The following is a 21651-nucleotide window of genomic DNA, read 5'->3' as shown; positions in this document are numbered from 1 at the left end:
TATCATTTGGGGGAAATGGTATTATTTTCGTCCTGTTTCTTGGCTTTTATAGGTGACTCAGGTCAGTCCTACAAGATTTTGAGGGAAGAAAGCAGCCAGACCAGATGTGCCGAAATCTAAGAGAATATTTCCTTGAGATTTGTCCGTTCGTAAAGATCTTGTTCTCCGTTTTAAAGATGGAATTAATACGGAATTGGTTCAGCTTCTTTATTAAGACTTCCTTCAGGATCCATACTCCTTCTGTGGTTCTCCAAATGACTTAATATTTTCTACAGGCTTTGCAAAAATCCTATGCACTACACATACACAATGTAAGGTACTCTGCTAAGACCGAGTGTTGAAGAGGATCTTGATGGGTGGAAGTTTGAACTAATTCTTAATTCTTAGTATCGTCTGCAATTTAAAACCTTCCGAAGAATATCACTAAGAATTCATTATTCAGTTAAATATAAAATTTATGGTACAATTGATATTTTGTAATAATAATAATAATAATAATAATAATAATAATAATAATGATAATGATAATAATAATAATAATAAATGGCAATTAAGCTACACAGAATATTCCGCGTTTCATCCACGCTAGATTCATCAGTTCTACCTACGTATTGAGCACTGTTGATTGGTTGGTTGTTTTTGTTTTATGGCATATCAACCTTTTTCAGGTTATTTAATGCCGAATCTAGTTATTTTGAGGAACGATTTTTAATAGAGTATATATTTTTTTTAAGTCAGATTCTATTTAACCCATAGTTGGGACCCTAACAGGTACCACCACTCCAGGTCAGAGTGGACCTGTGAGCAATGGCAATTAAAGGGTGGCTCCACACTCCCTAAAGCCCGCAAGGTGGGACCTCACCATCGGATATAGTTTTAGGTCATATCCAGGACCGAGCACTGTTGAAATAAATACTTAAAGTTTACGCATAAATTTATACTTTCGTATATTAATTTATGTGACTAAATTAAGTAATCATATATATATATATATATATATATATATATATATATATATATATATAGATAGATAGATAAATAGAGAGAGAGAGAGAGAGAGAGAGAGAGAGAGAGAGAGAGAGAGAGAGAGGTGTTATTTATTTGTTTTTATTCGCGATACTTTTTGAATGAATTCAATTATTCACACGAAAGTGCATTTTACCTAAATGCGAGTTGGGAATAATTTTCCCTTTTACCAATTTGGTACCCACAAATGGGGAGCGGCATATATATTGTTTAAAATATAATTATCCACTGACACGCGTTTCGTCGTCTTCGACGCAGAGTTTATTCACCATAGGCTCTTTAGAAAACAGGAATTTATTTATCTTAGAATGCAAGAAAATAAATTTGGGTACGCCATTCATCAAGCCGAAAAAAATATGTAGAAAAATAGCATTGCATGTTTTGTTATTGTTGCCATTTTGAATTTACATATTTATTAAATAAATTTCCGTATGGTTTTAATTTACACTAGATATTTATTATTTAATCTATATATAAAAGTGAGAATCTGTGTATGAGGCCACTTCGCAACCTATATATTCAACCAATTTTTGATCTACAGACTTGAAATTCGATATATAAGATATTCAGACATGTGGAAAACTTTTTCATCCGTTTTCATCCGGAAAAATGCCGCTAAAGAGTTAAAATTGAACAATTGATATACATCATCGGATTTTTATTTGTTTGTTAACTGTTTCACGAATACGCATACGTGAATAGTTCACATTAGAGATTACTTATGTTAAGAATAAGTATGGTTTGAAAACAGCTTTTTAAGAACTTGTCATGCTGGTATAATGGTTATCGTAATTTACTCATTGTTTTAGTTTTTGGTTTCGATCTTAGTTCGAGTATTTTTTTTTTTTTTTTTTACTTACAAGAAGTGAAATGTTTAGAAAAATAAAACATAATACTCGCATACACGTCTCTTGAGTTTCTGTATTGATTAAAATATAATATTCATGCGTATTTTACGACTGGGCCACGCCGGGCGACTTGCTAGTCAATTGTATTACTAAAGAACTGATATTTTCTAAATCATGCTAGCTGGGATTATATCTATAGTGGATGTGTTAAGATTTTTTAATACGAAACTTTTTGTTGGAAAAATTATTTTAAATAAGAATTTTGAAATTCACCAAACTGTGTCAATCGGATTTTAGTAAGGTGTATTCCAGTTCTTGCTGAACCTGAACAAGAAACAAGGAAAAATTTTCAAAGCCGCAAAATATGGCGTCTTGTCAAGTCTGCTGAGTAAGTTTAAGGAACTCTGAGCCAAGTCAAACCACTGCACATATTTAAAGATACCACACACACACACATACACACACATACATACATACATACATACACATATATATATATATATATATATATATATATATATATATATATATATATATATATATATGAAAGTATTTCTTCGAAACTCCGCAGATTAAGGACTATCCACTTATTTTGTGCTTCCTTTTTTAAAATTAAATATGTTTTTTTTTTTAACTCTTTTTCAAAGTGTCCTTTAACATGTTTCATTAGCTACTTGTTCTTATTATAAACTCTATTTCCTATTTGGTTTTATCGAGCTTATACATCTGGTTGAGATTACTTTATAAATATTAACTCTTCAATATTTATAATATACAATACTTTAGTTTTGCCATCTTGGATTATTTTAGCAAACTTAACTGTAATTCGTATTATAATATATATATATATATATATATATATATATATATATATATATATATATATATATATATATATATATTGTCTTTACATAAGCAGTAGTTAGTTTGTTGCTACACAGTCATGAGCATGTTTCGGTCTACTAGTATTTACCAACTAGAGACCTCATCAAGCAACAACCCTTATTTCCGAAAACGGAATTCAAAATGAAGAGCGAAAATTAATTCTCAGCAAAAGAAGGCTTCTTTTTTTTTTTTTTTTTTTTTTTTTCTGAGCGTGAAGATTCACGGAGAACAGGGTTGAATTGTGTGTGAGTTTGTTAGTTTATTCATTTTAGTATTTGTTTATTTACTTATTAATTTATTGCCTTTATTCATTTTCATGTTGGTGTTAGGGGTTAGGGTTATAAAACCTAGAGCTGTACAGATGTTATCTTTAACAGGCGAGAGGCTCCTGTTTCTGTCTGAGACCATCACGGTCAGTGTGTCATAAAATTCCCTTCTATTTCACCCCCTTTTCCCCCCTCTCCTCTTCATGCTCAGGAAAAAAAAAGAAGCCTTCTTTTGCTGAGAATTAATTTTCGCTCTTCATTTTGAATTCCGTTTTATATATATATATATATATATATATATATATATATATATATATATATATATATATATGTATATTCAAAGTACAATTAAATAGACAGCTTTAGTCTTCTCTTTACTTGATCATATTAAAATATTATTTTTTTATGAGAACTTAATTCCATAACGCATACGTATAATATAACTTTTTTTTTTCAATATTTTCATCCTTTGATTAAACTTGATTAAACTAAATAAGTGCCATTTCTTTTTACCTACATGTTTACGATGTGTATTTTTTTTTATATAATTGTATAGTGCTAACTATATAATTAGAAGACAATAAAAATATTTATATAAAAAAATATTTCTATCAAATTTATATATATACAGTGCATCACAAAAATGAGTACACCCCTCACATTTCTTCAAATATTTAAGTATATCTCTTCATGGGACAAATATTGAGAGTTGACATGTTGTATGTTAATATTGACAACTTTTTTTGTAAGAGGTGTACTCACTTTTGTTGCTTTTAGTTTTGAATGGCTATATTTTGAGTTATTTGGAGGGAAAAATAAATTAACTATTATATATGCTGCTGCACACAGAATAATTTTCATTGGGTCAAAAAATCATTTTTTCAGTCTTGTCCCATACTTAAATATTTGAAGAAATGTGAGAGGTGTACTCCCTTTTGTGATACACTATATATATATATATATATATATATATATATATATATATATATATATATATATATATATATAACTACTTCATTTACTCACATACAATTAATATACGAAAGTATAGATTTATGCGTAAACTTTAAGTATTTACTTCAAAAGTGCTTAATACGTAGGTAGAGCTAGTTAGTAATTTATAAAATATATATATATATATATATATATATATTAAGACTCGAATTTTAAAGTAACCCCCTCCTCCTACTCCCACACATTCCCCTTCCCCCCATGTATTCCTATGCCCTCAGCCACACCAGAAATAAACTTCCCAGACCCTCCCCCACAAGTTCCTTAAACTCCAAAACTAAAACATTACCAACATACCAAGCGCCCCCTCCCACCTTGTTCCCTTCCTCTCTTTCTTCCGCCCTCCTCGCACCCCCCTGACCTCATTCACTCTTTGACTCTTTCATCCCATAATAACGAACATTTCTGTAAAAGTCTGAGGAAGCTGCAGACGGCCAAAAAAACGGCCGGGTAGCTGAAACAATAATGTAACTTAACAGAAAGATACGGTAGTAAAAAATAAAATGTGTATATATATATATATATATATATATATATATATATATATATATATATATATATATATATATATAAAACGAGGGTATATAGAAAAAGAGAGTAAATTCAATTCCATAAGAATAGACTTATCGGGATAATATAAAGCTCAACAAATTTCAATGGAGCTTATACAGGAGACAATAGGAGTGGAAAATGAATTCACAAATACTATATATGGGAAAATATAGAAGGGGTTATTTATTTAATTAAGGGTATATATACATTTAGTTGAGGGATAAACGAGACTCTTTATAATAAGGTATTTCGAAGCCTAATGCTTCTCATCAGAAGAGTAGAGAAGATGCTAAGTAACATAATGGAGATGTGACGTCTAGCGAGGGAATCATCAGGACGGAAATAAATAAATAAATCAATAGATAAATAAATAAAAGTATTGATGTTATTTGGGGGAACTATATTGAACTCTAAAAGGAGGAGTGTATTATATAAAGTGTAATGTAAAAGGGTGTGTAGGGTTTCTATCATAGTCTTAAAGAATGTGGGTGGTTTATGTGTTTAAACTCAAAGGGAATATATAGGGTAGGTTGGGTGGTGATTCTACTTCATATATATATATATATATATATATATATATATATATATATATATATATGTATGTGTGTGTGTGTGTGTGTGTGTGTGTGTGTGTGTGTGTGCTGAAATCTTATGTTTAAGCCACAGGGATAAAGGGGAATCTTTATACCAATATTGTTATAAAGAGTCCTCTTTATCCCCCAACTAAATGTATGTATTTATTAAATAAGTGAATCATTCTATATTTTCCATTTTCCACTCCTTATATATATATATATATATATATATATATATATATATATATATATATATATATATATATACACACACACTAAAAATAGACTGAACCGTTATCATAATAAACATTTTGAAAAGATTACCGACAAAAAAAAAAAGAAAAAAAAGAATCAAATGTATACTCACAGATTGGAACACATGTTTGTAATTCTGTTGTCAGTTCAAGTTAAGGAGAACATGAAAAGAAAAAAAAACAATTCTTGTATTAGTAAAACGCACAAACATAAAATGGGTTCGACCTAAAATAAAGTATTAAAATCAAATTTACATCATTCTATGATTTAATTAAATAAATTTAACACACGTTTCTAGACGAGTCAAAAACGATCATATATACGAAATGCCTTCAATAAGTTTCCAGACTTTTTCGTATGTCCACTTTTCTTTATAGTACACACATGAGACTCTCGTCCCCTTCAAAGTAATCTCCTCCAGCTGTAATGCACTTGTTGTACCGTTCCAACAACTACTAGGTCCCATGGAAGTCCTTTTGTGTGAGCATGTCAAAGACCCTCATCACAGCCTTTTTCATCTCCTTAATTGTATCATAGCAACAACCTCTACAATTTTTTCTTAAGCTTAGGGAATAACCAAAAGTCACAGGGAGCAAGGTCTGGACTATAGGGAGGGTGGGGAACTGTCTTGATGCCCATGTTGGTCAGATAGTGTGTGACAAGGATGGAGTTGTGGACTGGTTCATCGTCGTAGTAGAAATACTATTGACCCGATTTGAAGAGTGCTGGCCGATTCTGACGGAATATCTTATTGAACTCCGTTAAAACCTCAACACAGTATTCCTTTTTGACTGTCTGTCCAGTGGAAACCCAATGCATGTAGATCATGTCGGTGTTGTCAAAAAAAGGATCATCATAAGTTTCTGAGTGGAGTTGCTCTGTTTGGCCTTCTTGGATCTGGAAGAGCTAGCATGCTTCCACTGGGAACTCTGTCTCTTGGTTTCTGGGTCATAGCATTAGATCCAGTTTTCATCACAGGTCACATGAACATGAAGAATTTCAGGATCTGAAGTGATCAGCTCAACCATCTCCCTGTTGGCATGACAACGTTTTTCTTTCTGATCTTCTCTGAGCATCCTTGGACAGACTTCACACAAATCTTCTGCATTTTCAGTTCCTCGCAAATAATTGTGTGCACAGTTCCCAGACTGACATCAAACTGTGCACTTATTGTATCTATAAAAACACACGACGGTTCTTATTCATGAAATTCTTTATTTAGCCAATATTTGGTATTTTGACTTTTTTTTATTCCTCCTACAACTCTCATCATCCTTCACAGACTCCCTGCCTTTTTAAAATCTCTTATGCCACTCAAAAACTGATGTTCGATTAATGTAAGATGGTCCAAACGCAGTCTGGAACATTCCATAGGCTTCTGTGGTATTTTTTTCCAAGTTAAAAACAGAATTTTATTGCATATCTTTCTTCTAAAGTGTTCTTATGTCCAGATTGCATTTTCGAAATTCACCAGCTGTGACAATCAGGCTTTAGTAGGGTGTATTCCAATTCCTGCTGTAGCTGTTCTCATAAGATGTATAGCCATAACATACTGAATTTTCAAGAGTCTATGACAATTTTAAATGCCTGTACCAAAAAACCCTGGAAACTTATTGAAGGCACCTCATAATATCTAGGTTGCTATATATAGTCTTCCTTGTATAATCTCACATTATATTACAGGTTTAAGATGGACACGGATTCTATGGATGGAAATATATTTTACTTATTTCTTTACATAGCTTGTTGCCCTTCGTTACATTTTTTGCCAATAAATTGTGATTTGTGCGTCTGAATTTTTTAGATCCATTATTCGTATTATTTGGATTCTTTGGACTAGTGTTCTTATCTTGAGTGTCATTTTCACAATGTCTAGATCGATGTAACTTCTGATCTTTTTCATGGGTATCTTGTGGAACTTGGGAATTTTTCTTTCAAACTCGGGAATCTTCACGTAATTTCGAACGTGACTCTTTATTTAATTATGAAGTTTAATTATTTAATTATTTTCTTGGATTAAAGAAAGGGTTCGTTTCTTTGTACAGATTTCCAAATTTGACCGAAAAGATACCAGAGTTCGGCAAGAAGGTTGGAGGTTACATCGACCAAAATATTGTGTAAATAATGCCCCAGATGAGAATAGTAGTCCGAAAAATTCCAAATAATACAAATCTGATTTGATTCAATTGTCGATTGCAAGACAAAACAAATACTACAAAGAATAATATAAACATAGAACGAACTCTTCAATGGCGACGATTCTCTGAGAAATTTATAAAATTCTTCAACAGCTTTAACGAATTTTGCTATTTCATCCACTAAAAGCTTGGAGAATAAGGAAAATGTGCACCATTTGATATAGCTTCCTACAAAAGAATAGAATCTGCAAATGTCCAGAATTTCAGCTAAGCTTGTCTAGCACTGCTCTTGACTTTGTGTAGTGTATTTTTGGCGATAGTAACGTTTTGAAAAGAACTGCCCTAACAATTAATTTGCATGTAATTAAATAAGTGAATAAAAAATAAATGGATAAAGACATGAATGTTAGGAATGGGTCACCAGTAAGCAAGTGCTAACTTAACAACGGTAATTTTGGAATCAAGACGAAAAAAAAAAACATGAATTAACAAACAAAATATATTTATATCTGCAATTTGACAGAAATTTAAAATATACTTTAAAAGACCAAAGTTTGTTGAAAAGTCATAAGTAGTGTTGGAACGATTAATTGGAATCGGTATCGGAAAAATTTGCGCCTATTTTTCCGATGCCAAAAACGATTCTTTGAATTGTCTTCTTTATTTGATTTTTTTTAAGCATAATATTCCAATGCTGATAGTAATGTCAAAAAAATAAATATTTATTGATTTTAAACTACTAGTAAAACTAAAATCTATAGCTTATCCCCCACAAGTGTATATTTTTACATTTAAGAAAATATCTGCAAATTTGACATGTGTTTTTATGGTAATCGGGAAAAATAACAACTATGTAATTATATATTTACAGATTTATAAAGAATCGGAATCATTAATTGTATCGGAATCGGAAAAAATCTTGGAATCCTCCCATCTCTAGTTTTAAGGTTCTTCAATCGTCAGAAAGTTTGTTCAATCTTCAATTGCGTGCATGTGTGTGAGAGTGCAGGCTTACTGAAGTAGACCTAAATGAATTTCAGTCTGTGGCACTCCAGTCTTCCAGGATGGGCGTTGATCTTGTTGAGAGGCGAGACAGGTGTCATCATGGAAAGACCCTGATTTCAGTCCATTAAGCCACTGTTTTATAGGCAATTCTAAGCTTGTATCAGCCTGAAATTTTCATGTAGACTTGTTATTTTTGAAGTTTGAAACGATTTTCATTGCTTGCCAATATTTGACAACCTTCTTTTTCCTTGCTCTAAATTTCCAAAAATTCTTGTAGATAACACTTTCATTTTGGAATGCACAACTGATAAACAGAAACTACGTATATTAAAAACCATAAACATTAAACACACACTAAAAACCCTAAACATTAAACACACACACATACACAACATTTTTTTCTTTTAAAAACATATTTCATTAAATACTGTTATGCTGGGCCTTTTGGCTATAATCACAGCATAGTATCTGTGTTATGTTGTGGGGGACAATGCTAAAGGTCTGAACAATTATTATTATTGATTTGTTAACTGTTATGTAGAAAAGATATGCAGAGAGAATGTTTTGAAAGAAAGGAATGTTTATCCAAAATATTTATGTTAAAAATCTAACGGAGGAATTTTAACTTAGATTTATAAACAATAAAATATTACAGCGATATTTATGTAATAAAATAGATTTAAGAATTCAATTTTATAAACAACAAACAATTGAGCTGCTAACAAAGAAAGAGTAGGTTTTTATATATAGACTAGAGATACAAGTGAGAAGGCGGAACAATGGAGCCGCCCACAAGAGGAGGTTGACTTTGTCAGTCATGGAAGCATTCAACAGAGCTAACTAAGAGATGATGTAAGGTCTAAAGGGAAAAGCGTTGTAAATCCTTGAGGAAAACACATAACTGAAAAAATGAGAATAATCGAAGAAAAGCAAAAAGAAGTCTTTTTCTTACTGCTTCACAGTGAAATGCTTTCTTGCAGTGTCCACAAGACGAAAGGAGCCCCAACCTAAGGTGTGCTTATTTGTCATGTTTGTTGAACCTGTCACCAACTAATGACTGTTACTTTGTCAATGTTACGCGAACTCTGTTTGAATATGTGTAAACACACACACACACACACAATACAATGCACATTTCTACCCACTAGACGATACACGAGCATTGTTTTCATACACACACACACACATATATATTTTATAGACTAGACATTCACATATATAAACTCGTTATATACACCCCGATAATACAACAATACGATGGACAACATATCTGCATATTTTCATCTTGATCCTTTCTAATTTACTTATTATTTCCTTGTTTTAAACTGGAATTGGCCGATGTATCTGCCATATTACATGTATAATAGTGCAAAAAGGCCAACCATCAAAAATAAATTCCAATAATAATGACAACATACTAAAATGCCAATAATACTACCAGAAGTACCTTATCTATATATCTATAAAAGTGAGTGTGTGTGTGTGTGTGTGTGTGTGTGTGTGTGTATGAGAGGACACTTCTCAACCTATATACTATTTAATCTACAGACTTGAAATCTGATATATAGTTTATCCAGATATGTCGAAAAATTTTAATAGGTTTTCATCCGGAAGAAAGGATTTCTAAGGGGTCAAAAGTAAAAACTTTGGTGCGGGGGTGGCGGGGTCGTCGGATTTTCCTATATTTGCTAACTGTTTCATGATTGCGCATGCATGAATGGATCACATTACAGGTTTCTTCTTAAATATGAGTCGATTTGAAAACACTTTTTGGAGAACGCTGCCAAATAGTTATTGTACTTGACTCACTGTCTTTAGGTTTCGATTTCGATCTCAGCTGGAGTATTTTTTTTTCCTACAAGAAGTGAACGGTTTAGAAAAAACATAATACTCGTATGAACGTGTCTCAGTTATTGTATAAGTTAAAATGTAATATTCATGTGTATTTTACGACCAGGCAATGCTGGGCGGCTTGCTAGTATATCTATAAATATGAGAATGAGTGTGTGAGGACACTTCTCAACCTATATACTCAACAGATTTTTGATCTACAGACTTGAAATTTGGTATATAGGATATTCAGACATGTGGAGAACTTAATCAGTTTTCATTTGGAGAAACGGAGTGCTAAGGGGTCAAAATTGAAAAACTGGTATGTGAGAGGTTGTCGGATTTTTATGTGTTTGCCAACTGTTCTACAAATGTGCATGTATGAATGGTTCATATGACAGATTCACTATGTTAAAGATAAGTAGGTTTGAAAACACTTTTTAAAGTTTGTGTCAAACCGGCCTAATGGTTATTGTACTTGACTAAATGATTTTAGGTTTTGTTTTCGATCTCAGCTCGAGTATTTTTTTCTTACTTACTAAAAGTGAACTGTTTAGAAAAAAAAACAATACTTGCATGCACATGTCTCAGTTTCTATATGAATTAAAATATAATATTTATGCATGTTTGACGACCGGCCAACGCCGGGCGATCTGCTAGTTACCTGTAAATATCTAAGAACCATGTTCTTTACTTGATAACCGTAAAGTATGGAAGGTCCACTCAAAAAATAAATGGCTGCGTCCATCTGTTCTTATATTATGCTAAGGGGCAGATAACTAACCGTTACTTCCCGTACCAGGGGCAGATAACTCCAAGGTACCATTTCAATGCAGAAGTAGATAACATTTTCTTCCTATACAATGACAATCCCTGAAGATGGATCTAGATGGATCCGAAACTACTTTATAGTTTCTGTAATATAACAAAGGTGTCCAAGTCCGAAAAGATACACCTGAAGAAGGTCAGCGGCTACATCGGCCAAAACGTTGAGGAAATACTATCAAAAATGAAAATCTAAATAATACGGAACGAGGTGTGCCTAATCATACCTATTATAAATCGACAAAGGGATTGTTTGTAGACCTGACAAACAAAGTCCTGGTCAATGGACATACTGGTCATATTATTATGACTCCGTAGCAGAGGTTAGTGATTTACTGTCATTCTTAATTCTCGTTAATTGCAGAGAGCATCCAACAAGTTAATCGCTTTGTTCCGATTGTATCCGTGGCTTTACTGATTTATATTCTCGATTTTTCTTTTTGTGCTGTTTTGTTGTTGGCTTTGGTATGAGTTCATCCAGCTACAAAGAATTCATAGAGGACGATCTACTGACACATCAAACAGATCCACTAAACTCTCAGTTCTTTCCACATTGCGAAATTTGGGTAGAAATTACTTTTAAGAACAAATGCAGATGTGGTGTTGATAGGCGGCCACAAATCACTTTTACACGATTATATGTATCCATCTCACAGAGTGTTGTAATGGAAGGACCTGTCACCACCTGGTGTTGAGCTATCACTCATTATGAATACGATTCCACGTGTAACATAGTCTGGCTCTGCCATCAAATGACAACTCACATCCCGAGTCAGCATTTTGAGCTGTGACGTGAACATGGCGTCACAGAACAGAACGTGCATACAGGCATAAAGATCGGAGATAAAGAGAGGAGGAAAAAGAGAAGAAAATGAAAAGGATGTGTGGCGAGTGGAAAGTTACACTTGTCAAGCACGCAATATCTCATCCTCTTACACTTTTGAAAATCAGCTGCGTCTGGTTCCGTGTATTGACAGCCATCTGTGTCTGGTGCCGTGTATTTACAGCCAGCTGTGTCTGGTGCCGTGTATTTACAACTAGCTGTGTCTGGTGTCGTGTATTTACAGCCAGCTGTGTTTGGTACTGTGTATTTACAGCCAGCTGTGTTTGGTGCCGTGTATTGACAGCCAGCTGTGTCTGGTGCCGTGTATTGACAGCCAGCTGTGTCTTGTGCCGTGTATTGACAGCCAGCTGTGTTTGGTGCCGTGTATTGACAGCCAGCTGTTTCTGGTGCCATGTATTGACAGCTAGCTGTGTCTGGTGCAGTATACTGACAGCCGGTCGATATGACGGTTAGAAAGAGAAAACATATCGGTGTTATATACGTGTAGGCCACTGGTGTGGTAAAATGAAGAAAATAAAGAATTTTTTCTTACACCTGGAAAGTTTGTATCGAAGTTTTAATTTCCATTTATGACTGTCTCGACATACAACGTTTGGGTCCGTTGGAAAGAACAACAACGTTAAACACACAGCAAACTATGGGATTGAGCTTACTATGAAAAGACAAGAAACAGACGTATGGAGATTCGTACTCTTGATTTCCACAATGTTTATATTGTATGAACTCTTGATGTTTGTGCCTTTATCGCAATAAACTTGATTGGTTGATTCATTGTGTGTTTCTCTCAGTCTTTACCTCTCCGGACTACCAACTCATTTGTTTGTATAAGATTTTCACAGCACAACACAAATCAACTCCAAAACGTCGCAAAACTTTGTTAATCACTTTTGACTAAGAAGAAAGTGCATTATCTGTTCTGGTGTTACATTTGGTCTATTCTATCCTCGGTCAGTGAAGAAGAAATCCTTCAAGATTGAAGCAATTCTTATTTTTGGGGAGCTGTATCCAACTTTGTCCCCGTGGGAAGGCAAGTAAATAAGAACTCTTTTTCATCACAAAAGGCTACAAATACAAAATTACCAAAAGACAAAATATACAAAATAAAACTAATAAAATAAAATTTCGAGAATGATGCGACATAAAACAAAGAAAAAACAAAAGTCGCAAGATATGAAATAGAAATAGTTCATGATTTTTCGAATGAAATTGTGATATTATCAGCGGTGGGGTATATATTATGAATACGTGTCTCTTATATGTTCTTCTCACGTATGTGTGTATGCAGGGTGTATATACGTTTGTATATACATGTCACATTCATCTATATGACGGGTATATATACTTGTGTTGATATATTAACAGCGGACATGTAACAAACAGTTGTAGTAATTGCGACCCAACGGATCACGGGCACGTCTAGTGCAATTTCAATCTTATTTTAAATGCATGGCTGCATCTAAAATAAGATGCATCCACTCATTGCATACACATACTGATGAAAATACGATTTGAAACTTGAGCGTGACGGACAAAGTGTCGCATCAAAATGAAAGGACACTTAAAAGTCGAACAAAAGCTGAAGGATTGACATGAAAGTTTCGATTGAATAAATCCAAGAATTCTTGGAGAATGAATTGATGAGCAGAGCTGGAACAGGTTTTATTGGTAACAGGTTGTCAAAAATGAAAAAGAAAATCATTTTGTTGTAAATCAATTTTGCATTCAATAATAAAATTTAATTCCAAAACAAATATGTGCCAAGATGACTTAGTGGACTTATGTGCATAATCTAGAGAGAATCGCTACATACTTGAGAACAAAATTAATATATATATTTTAATATTTGCTGGGACCTACAGATTTTTTTCTCTCTCATAGTGGCATATATTCTATTATTATTTAACATTTTTAATACTTTTTAACACGTTAATCTAATATATAAAAAGCGCTATGTCTATATGTCTGTCTCCAAATTTTCAAACTCTATCTCTTCCGAAACTAAAGGTCGAGAGCGGCGCCTGAAATGATTCGATTTTTTATGGACCTTTTATGGGTCTTTAGTCGGTTAAAATAGTTTTTCAAAAAGGGGTCAAAATTGAAAAAAAAAAAACATTGTTATACATTTCGTACATTCATCTTAGTTTATTTTTTAATTTTTAATCAGTTCATATGCATGTAACGTTATTACAGTGGTAACCTCACCAGCTTTTGTATTTTATCTGGACTACATGTAAAATATTTTTACTACTTGTGGTGTTCCCTTTTCTTTATAATGAACTATTCCATGTTTACCGAGGGAGAATCATGGAAACGAGAGTGATAGAAACGGTATAAAATAAGATATACAAAATATAATGAAAGAAGAGAATGACAGACCGAACCGCAGTAAGAGTTGCGTCACGTGATGTGTTATTTGCAAGTTACGACTAATTAGGACGATTGAAATAGATTTGTTTTCGAACTCAATCTTTAAACAAAGATATATTTTGTGTGATTAAAAATGTAACGAAAAAAAGATCAGATTTAGTTTGATAATGCGGAAAAAATAGGAGACATTACTTGTTGGTGTTGTAGTATACATTGTCCATTGTTGCTTAACAAATGTGAAGAAATCTCAACTATTAATGAAAATAGTAAAACGTATATCGTAAGTTTTTACTCATCACGTGTGCAGCATGCAATGTGTGTGTGTGTGTGTGTGTGTGTGTGTGTCAGCGTATGCTGGTTTCTTATTAATGTAATAATGTGTACGAACATATACCAACATATATGTCATATGCACGCAATAGTAGTAGTAATCGTGTTTATGAATGAATCGTGATTATCGAGAAATCGTGATTTTGAATAATGTCTAGCTCAAAAGCACAGCTAAAAAGAATGCATGTAAACAAAGAATGGGTTTCTACCACATCGCACTAACTAAAATTGTACGTCAAGAAAATAACAAAGCTAGACAATGGTTAACACTTATTAACCCTTATCCTCGAGTGGCCTTCAGGCCTTGATAAGTGGTTTCTCCCTTGTAAAAAAAACCCCCCAAAAACCCAACAATTTTCTACCTATAATTCTGAAAATTCTATCTTTTTCCGTGTCATATCGCCATAAAGTCGATAGATTTTCTTTCCTTCTATAAAAATGTGATTGTTTTTATTTCCGGTTCTCTTTCAAGTTTGCATGTGTCCAACTGGTGATCCTAAGCGAGGGCGAAACGCTAGTCTATGGCTTCTGGTCTATGACCTTCATCGTTTGTGTGGGCTGCGACATTGTTTGAGTGTGGAAACATATATATATATATATATATATATATATATATATATATATATAAGAAGTAAAAACTAAGTTAACAAGCCAAAAGCTTCGGTAAACTTGAAGTGAATATAAATAATTATATTTATATAGTAATCTCAAACAAATAAAAAAAAACAATACAGCCAAAACAGAAAACAGAGCCTGTCATAAAAGAACACAATTTAAGACTATAAATTATAATTTACAAGAATTTATTGTTCGACAGGATACTCAAAAAATAAATTTTAAAATTTCCTTAATCCGCAGAGTTTCAAAGAATGTGTTCTTTACTTCAGAGGAACAATGCTAATAATAATTGCTAATATCTTTCCTTTGATAAAAAGGAAGCATCCTTTGAAACTCCGCGGATTAAGGAAATCTTTATATTTATTTTTTGAGTATTCTCTCAAACAATAAATTCCTGTAAATTATAATTTACAGTTTTAATAACAATCATATTTTTATAAGTAAATAAATTTTAATAATTATTTTTACACCTACAGACACTAGTGTTGCATGCTTACGTAATCATCAGTGTACGAAGTGAAGATTACTGTCGAGTTGGGAGATTCGGATCCAGTCACAAAGTCAACCTTGACTCTACGCCAGCATTCTACTTCTAGACTACTAACAATTAACACAGGAATTGGGAGAAATTAAGTACATATAAATGCCAAGTCGGCAGGTATTAACAGTAAACAGTCAGAGAGTATTCAACGACAAGAAATCAAAATGTTACATTTACGCTTAGGTTGACCGCTTTTGTGCGTGCGTGATAAGAAATATGTGGGAAAAGTCTGCGTCTCGTTGTGCGTGTGGATGCAAGAGACGAAAAAGTGTTGGTGTGTGAAACTAGTAATCCTCCCCAACGATAAGAATAGCCTTTGTGCACATTTATTTATAAGCCTTTTCATTTCTGCTGACAGTCACTTCTACAAGCAAAGCTTTCCTGGCTCTTCAATTAGCACGTGGGAAAGACACAGGAAAACTCCTATTTATCTAGAATTGAACCCCCCCCACACACACAATTATTATTCCAAGTTAGAAATATTCAGAGAATGAATTATAACGAGGTTTATACAAGACTTCTCAATACAAAGTAAAGCGAGATATACTTTTTTTAAATTTATTTTTTGTATAAACATTTAAGTGTCGCTACACATTCACGAGTATGTTTCAGTCAACTAGCTTTAAATAACTAGATACTTCATCAGGCGATGTTGCTTTTCCAAATTCCGCCTCAATTTCCGATCTCTGAGGATGTGCCAGGAGTTATCTCCACCGTGACACGTAAGGGGAAGAAAAAAAACTGTCTGTATTTCCTGGAGAAGATTTTATTATTCGAAAATTAAAAAAAAAAATTCAATTTAATTTAAATAAATAGAAATGATTATAAATATCAATTTCGCGATCGTCTGGTCTTTTTAACCGTTAAATCTTAAACAAATAAAATGTTACAGTTTCATTGGTTTGAATTTGTTTATAGCATTATAAAAATATATATTTCTTTATGAAATATTTATTGGTCTTTTTCATTTTTTTTTTTTTAGAAATATAAAAAAAAATAATTATTTGACACTGTTTGCTGCGGACTTGAATCGCTTCTTCCTCATCACCAAAAGTTTGCTAGCACCCGGGACCTCGACAGTGAAGGGGTAGAATTGAGTTGCAAGTGAAATAGGCGACTCTAATGTCGGCAGCAAATAATCTCAAATAAAACAATTCTCATTATTGAATTATTTTTTGTTTGCACAAAATAATAAATAAATAAAATGTTATTGTTTCATTGTTTAAAATTTTTTTTTATATTATAAAATATATATTATTTTCGGAAATATTTATATTGACATCTTTCATTTGTTTTTAGAAAAATAATAATAAAAAATCGTAAATAACAACAGAAATATGAACGTCAAAGGTAAGTGCATTTATTGAAATAGTTGTACCATAAAAATTATACAGCATTTATGCCGATGAATAACGAAGTATTATGAAGGCAGCACGTAATATGTGATGATAGGCTATAAAAAAAAAGCTCCCAAAATTGTGAATTCGCCAGACTGTTGGCGAGAGGAACTATCTCTTGATCGATATGACTTTTGTTATTTTAATTTTTATGCATTTTTTGCGCTGATGAGCGCCTCCACTAGTATAAGAATAAATAAAAACGTATATGTAGAGGACTATACGTATAAATATCAGTAAAGGGCAGAAACAATTGTACGCATGTATAATTATGTCGGTGCAAAAATAATGTTCTTTTTTTTTTTTTGACGTTCAACTTCAAAAGATCATAACTCCTTTCAAAATAAACTTTATTAATCGAAATAAAAATCATTAGAATCGACACATTTTGCATAATGAGAAACAAGTTTATCCCATTCGCATAGAAATCTGGAGTTCTGGAAGCGATGAAGTCATTTAAGGCTGATTCAGCATCATCTCAGCTTTTGAAGCATTTTTCGTGCAGAAAGTTGTCGAGATGCTTGAAAAAGTGATAATCGGTTAATATGGCGGATGAGGCAGAGTCTCGTAGCTCAATTCGTTCAGCTTCTGCAGAGTCAGTTGAGCAACATGCGGGCGAGCGTTGTCATGGACGAGAATTGGTCCCTTCATATTGACCAATCTCAGGCACATACGTTGGAGCTTCTGGTGCATTTCATCAATTTGTCAACAGTACTTCTCTGCCGTAACCGTTTCGCCCAGATTCAAGAAGCTGTGATGAATGAGACCGATCGCAGACCATCAAACATTCAGCCACTGTGTTGAACATCGCCAGTTGTCGTAAAGGATCCACTTCTCATCACACGTCACAATTCGCTCGAGAAATAGGTCATTTTTGTTACGCAGAAGGAGCGTAGAAAACACCTCAAAACGACGATTTTTTTTAAATTATCGTTCAATTCATGTGGCACCCATTTATCCAACCTTTTTTACTTCCTTATTTTCTTTAAAAGAACGACTGTTGAGTGGTCGACCTCGAGTTCAACAGCAACTTCTGTGGTTTTGCGAGGATCGGTTTCAATTAAGGTTTTCAAATGTTCGTTATCAACCACAGTCAGACGATCGCGACAGTCTTCATCTTCGAGGCTTTCGTCACCATTGCGAAATTTCTTTAACCACCGTTGTGCTACACGTTCGTTAGTCGCTCCTGGGCCAAACGCATCATTGATATCACGATCTGTCATGGCAGCTTCTCAGTCTAGTTTGAACTAGGACAAGAAAATCGCGCGGATTTGAATTTTGTCCATGCTGTCGAAAAGTCTGAAAAAAAAATGAATGAAGATATTGAGAATGGTAACAACACGATTCGATAGAGCGGAAAACGCGCTTCAAAACAATATATAACATGGCTATATATATATCAATGAATTAATTCAGAAATCATATATAAAAGTAACATATGTGAGAAAACGATATTGTTTTTGCAGCAACCTAATAATAAAGCTAGAACTTTTTTTTAGTGTGTGTCTGTTCTTAATGAAGCGAAATAGATGATATATGTAAAAATAGGCGACTTGAAGTCGGCAGCAAATAATCTTAAATAAAAAAAATTCTCGTTATTCTTAAATTTTTTTTTTTTTTGCATAAAATAAATAAAATGTTATTGTTTCATTGGTTAAAATTTGTTTTTATATGATAAAAATATATATTTTATATGAAATATTTATTAATCTCTTTCTTTTTTGTTTTTTTTAGAAAAATAAAATTTATCTGGCACTGTTTGTCATGGACTTGAGTCGCTTATTTTTCTGCGTCACCGAAAATTTGCCGGCACCCGGGATCTCTACAGTGAAGGGGTGGGATTTTGTTGCTAGTTGCGTTAATTGGGAGGGGATTTACATTGAGGGGATTACAAGTGCAATAAGTTCATTGGAGCACATTCTGTCTACCTTACCATCAGACGTGGAACCACTATTACTTGCGTTGGAATCTGGTTTTCTCTATTTTGGCACTCTCTAATGATATGTCACTGTTGTTTCTACCACCGGTTCTGAACAGAGATGTGGAAGCACGTCTCTCATATGTTGAGGCATGTCATTGACGACAAATGACTGTAGAATAATCTCTCTGATGATACGACAGTCTGAATTTTGACCTGGAACGTTGTGGATTTTTCAACCAAACTGCGTCCTCCCTCTGTTATAATATGTAGAGATTAGTGATGGGACGATCCCAACATTTTTCCCCGATTCCGATGCAGTTACCGATTCCGTACTACATTCCCGCTTCCGGTTCCGGTTCTTTATAAATCTCTAAATGTATAACTCTAAAGTCGTTATTTTCCCCCGATTCACGTAAAAACACGTGTTAAACGTGCAAATATTTTCTCAAATGTAAAGACACATTTATGGGAGAGAAAGATCAATAGATTTTAGTTTTAATGGAAAAAAAAATCAATAAATATTTATCATTTTGTTATTATTACCAACAATAGAAGATTTTGTTTTAAACAAAATCAAATAAGAAAAAATAATTAAAAGAGCCGGTTTTGGCATCGAAAAATAGGCACAAATATTTCCAATTCCAATACTCCCCAAAAGATCCGATTTTTCCGATTCCCGATTCAGATTAATCGTTCCAACACTAGTAGAGATCTTTTAGTGATCGAGGATTGATCCCTGATATGCTAGCCCATAAACGCCAAGATCTTTTGCTTCGTTCACTTAAAACAGCAATAAATGATATCAAATGATATCAAATGATATCAAATGATATAAATCATATTTGGTGATCATGCCGTAAATAGGGATGGAATAAAAGTTGGAAATAATAAATGGGTCGACCATAGTTAAGGGCAACCTGAAAGCTCCTTTTTATTGGCTAGTACACTGAAATGTAGGAAGGGGTAACATTTTTTTTTTTTTTTTTGGATTGCTCCACTTACTCTTGGTTCTCACTTTATAATGATAGATATTTATCAAGGAAGGATTAAGTACATTTTTTTTTTTATGAATCGATCGAGGATTGAACACCGGTATCCCGGCCCAGAACCGAAAATTCTAACCATTATATCAAATTGACCAGAACATGTTGGAAAACTTTACTATATTTAATTTTATATCACAGAAAAATAAGGTCCTGGATATGACCTTAAACTATATCCAGTGGCGACAAATATATTCTATTAAAAAAATGTTCTTCAAAATTACTGGATTCGGCATTAAATAACCTGAAAAGGGTTGATATGCCGTAAAACAAAAACAACCAACCAACAGAAAAATAAGCAAAGCATACAAAAAAGAAAACTTAAATGAATCAAGTAACCTTTTGTGTAAATAACGTCACCTTTTTTTTCTGCGTTTAAAGTGTTTAGAGACGCCAATGAAATGCAAAACAACAAACTTTTATGTGACAACGCACATAAAATATTTACTTTTTACTTATATCTATATTGACTTTGTCGGCAAACATGTTTTTGTTTTTTGATGCTTTTGACGAGATGCACGATCTCGATTTACGCGAATGCGACCCGTGGGAATCGCAAATATAATCAAAGGAAAATAGATTTCAGTTTCATTTTTTTTATTATTGGTTTATTAGAATAAATGGAACCCGTTGGGTCATTCACTAAGCTCCGGTTCGTTTGTTTGAATAAGAGGAAAAGTGAGTTTGCAAAGCCATATAAATTTTTGAAAATAAAATTAAAATTCCAAATTAACCTTTTTGTTCTCACCTTCTCTCTCTCTCTCTCTCTCTCTCTCTCTCTCTCTCTCTCTCTCTCTCTCTCTCTCTCTCTCTCTCTCTCCAATTAAATTGTATTACTGCTGGTGGCGATATTTTATCTCGTTTATAATGATCTATTATAATCGTTTTGTTCTGCACTTTCTTTGTCTTTGTGAATTGATGTAATGAATAGAAATAACATCCGGGTTCCTCCTCACAAAAATATGATTGGTTGGTGTAAGCCATGAATACGGACTGGTAGAACAACCTGCAAGAGACGTTGAAAGATACGCTGAAAACCTAAAGCTTAAGCATATTACCAGCTACGACTACGAACAAACGTCCATTAAGGCGACTAACTAGATTGTATTAGGCGATTGCTGTAGCCAGTATCACTCAGTTGCTTCAAACGAAATATATCCTTTTGTGTAAGACAGCGCGTGGGCGGGTATAAAAAGCATGTGAAATGACGTAATCGGTAAAGAAAGCAAAAACACTTTAGGAAAGAGAAAGAGAACAATCGTAAGAGACGTGGAGCACGAGACGAGAGAACGTTCTAGATCACGTGGGTGACGTCACGTTAGTAAGAATGAGCAAATAAATTTTGTTCCTATTTACTTGCCTCCCCAGGAGGGC

The 21651-nt window shown here is 33.4% G+C and overlaps 1 protein-coding gene across 1 annotated transcript in view; it reads right to left on the bottom strand.

The window, feature by feature from the left end:
• The window catches only part of LOC145254758 (rhomboid-related protein 2-like), a 247447-nt gene that overhangs the window by 89643 nt on the left and 136153 nt on the right, over nucleotides 1-21651 (bottom strand). The window contains exon 2 of the mRNA XM_080113508.1: nucleotides 5531-5554. Coding sequence (XP_079969634.1) covers nucleotides 5531-5554 — 24 coding nt within the window. The remainder of the gene's footprint in view (nucleotides 1-5530; nucleotides 5555-21651) is intronic.

This window comes from Euprymna scolopes, chromosome 30 (assembly GCF_053919585.1).
Source record: "Euprymna scolopes isolate OS-2025 chromosome 30, ASM5391958v1, whole genome shotgun sequence".
Lineage (NCBI taxonomy): Eukaryota > Metazoa > Mollusca > Cephalopoda > Sepiida > Sepiolidae > Euprymna > Euprymna scolopes.
The sequence above is the reverse complement of the archived record's forward strand: the minus strand, read 5'-3'. Positions and strand labels throughout refer to the sequence as shown.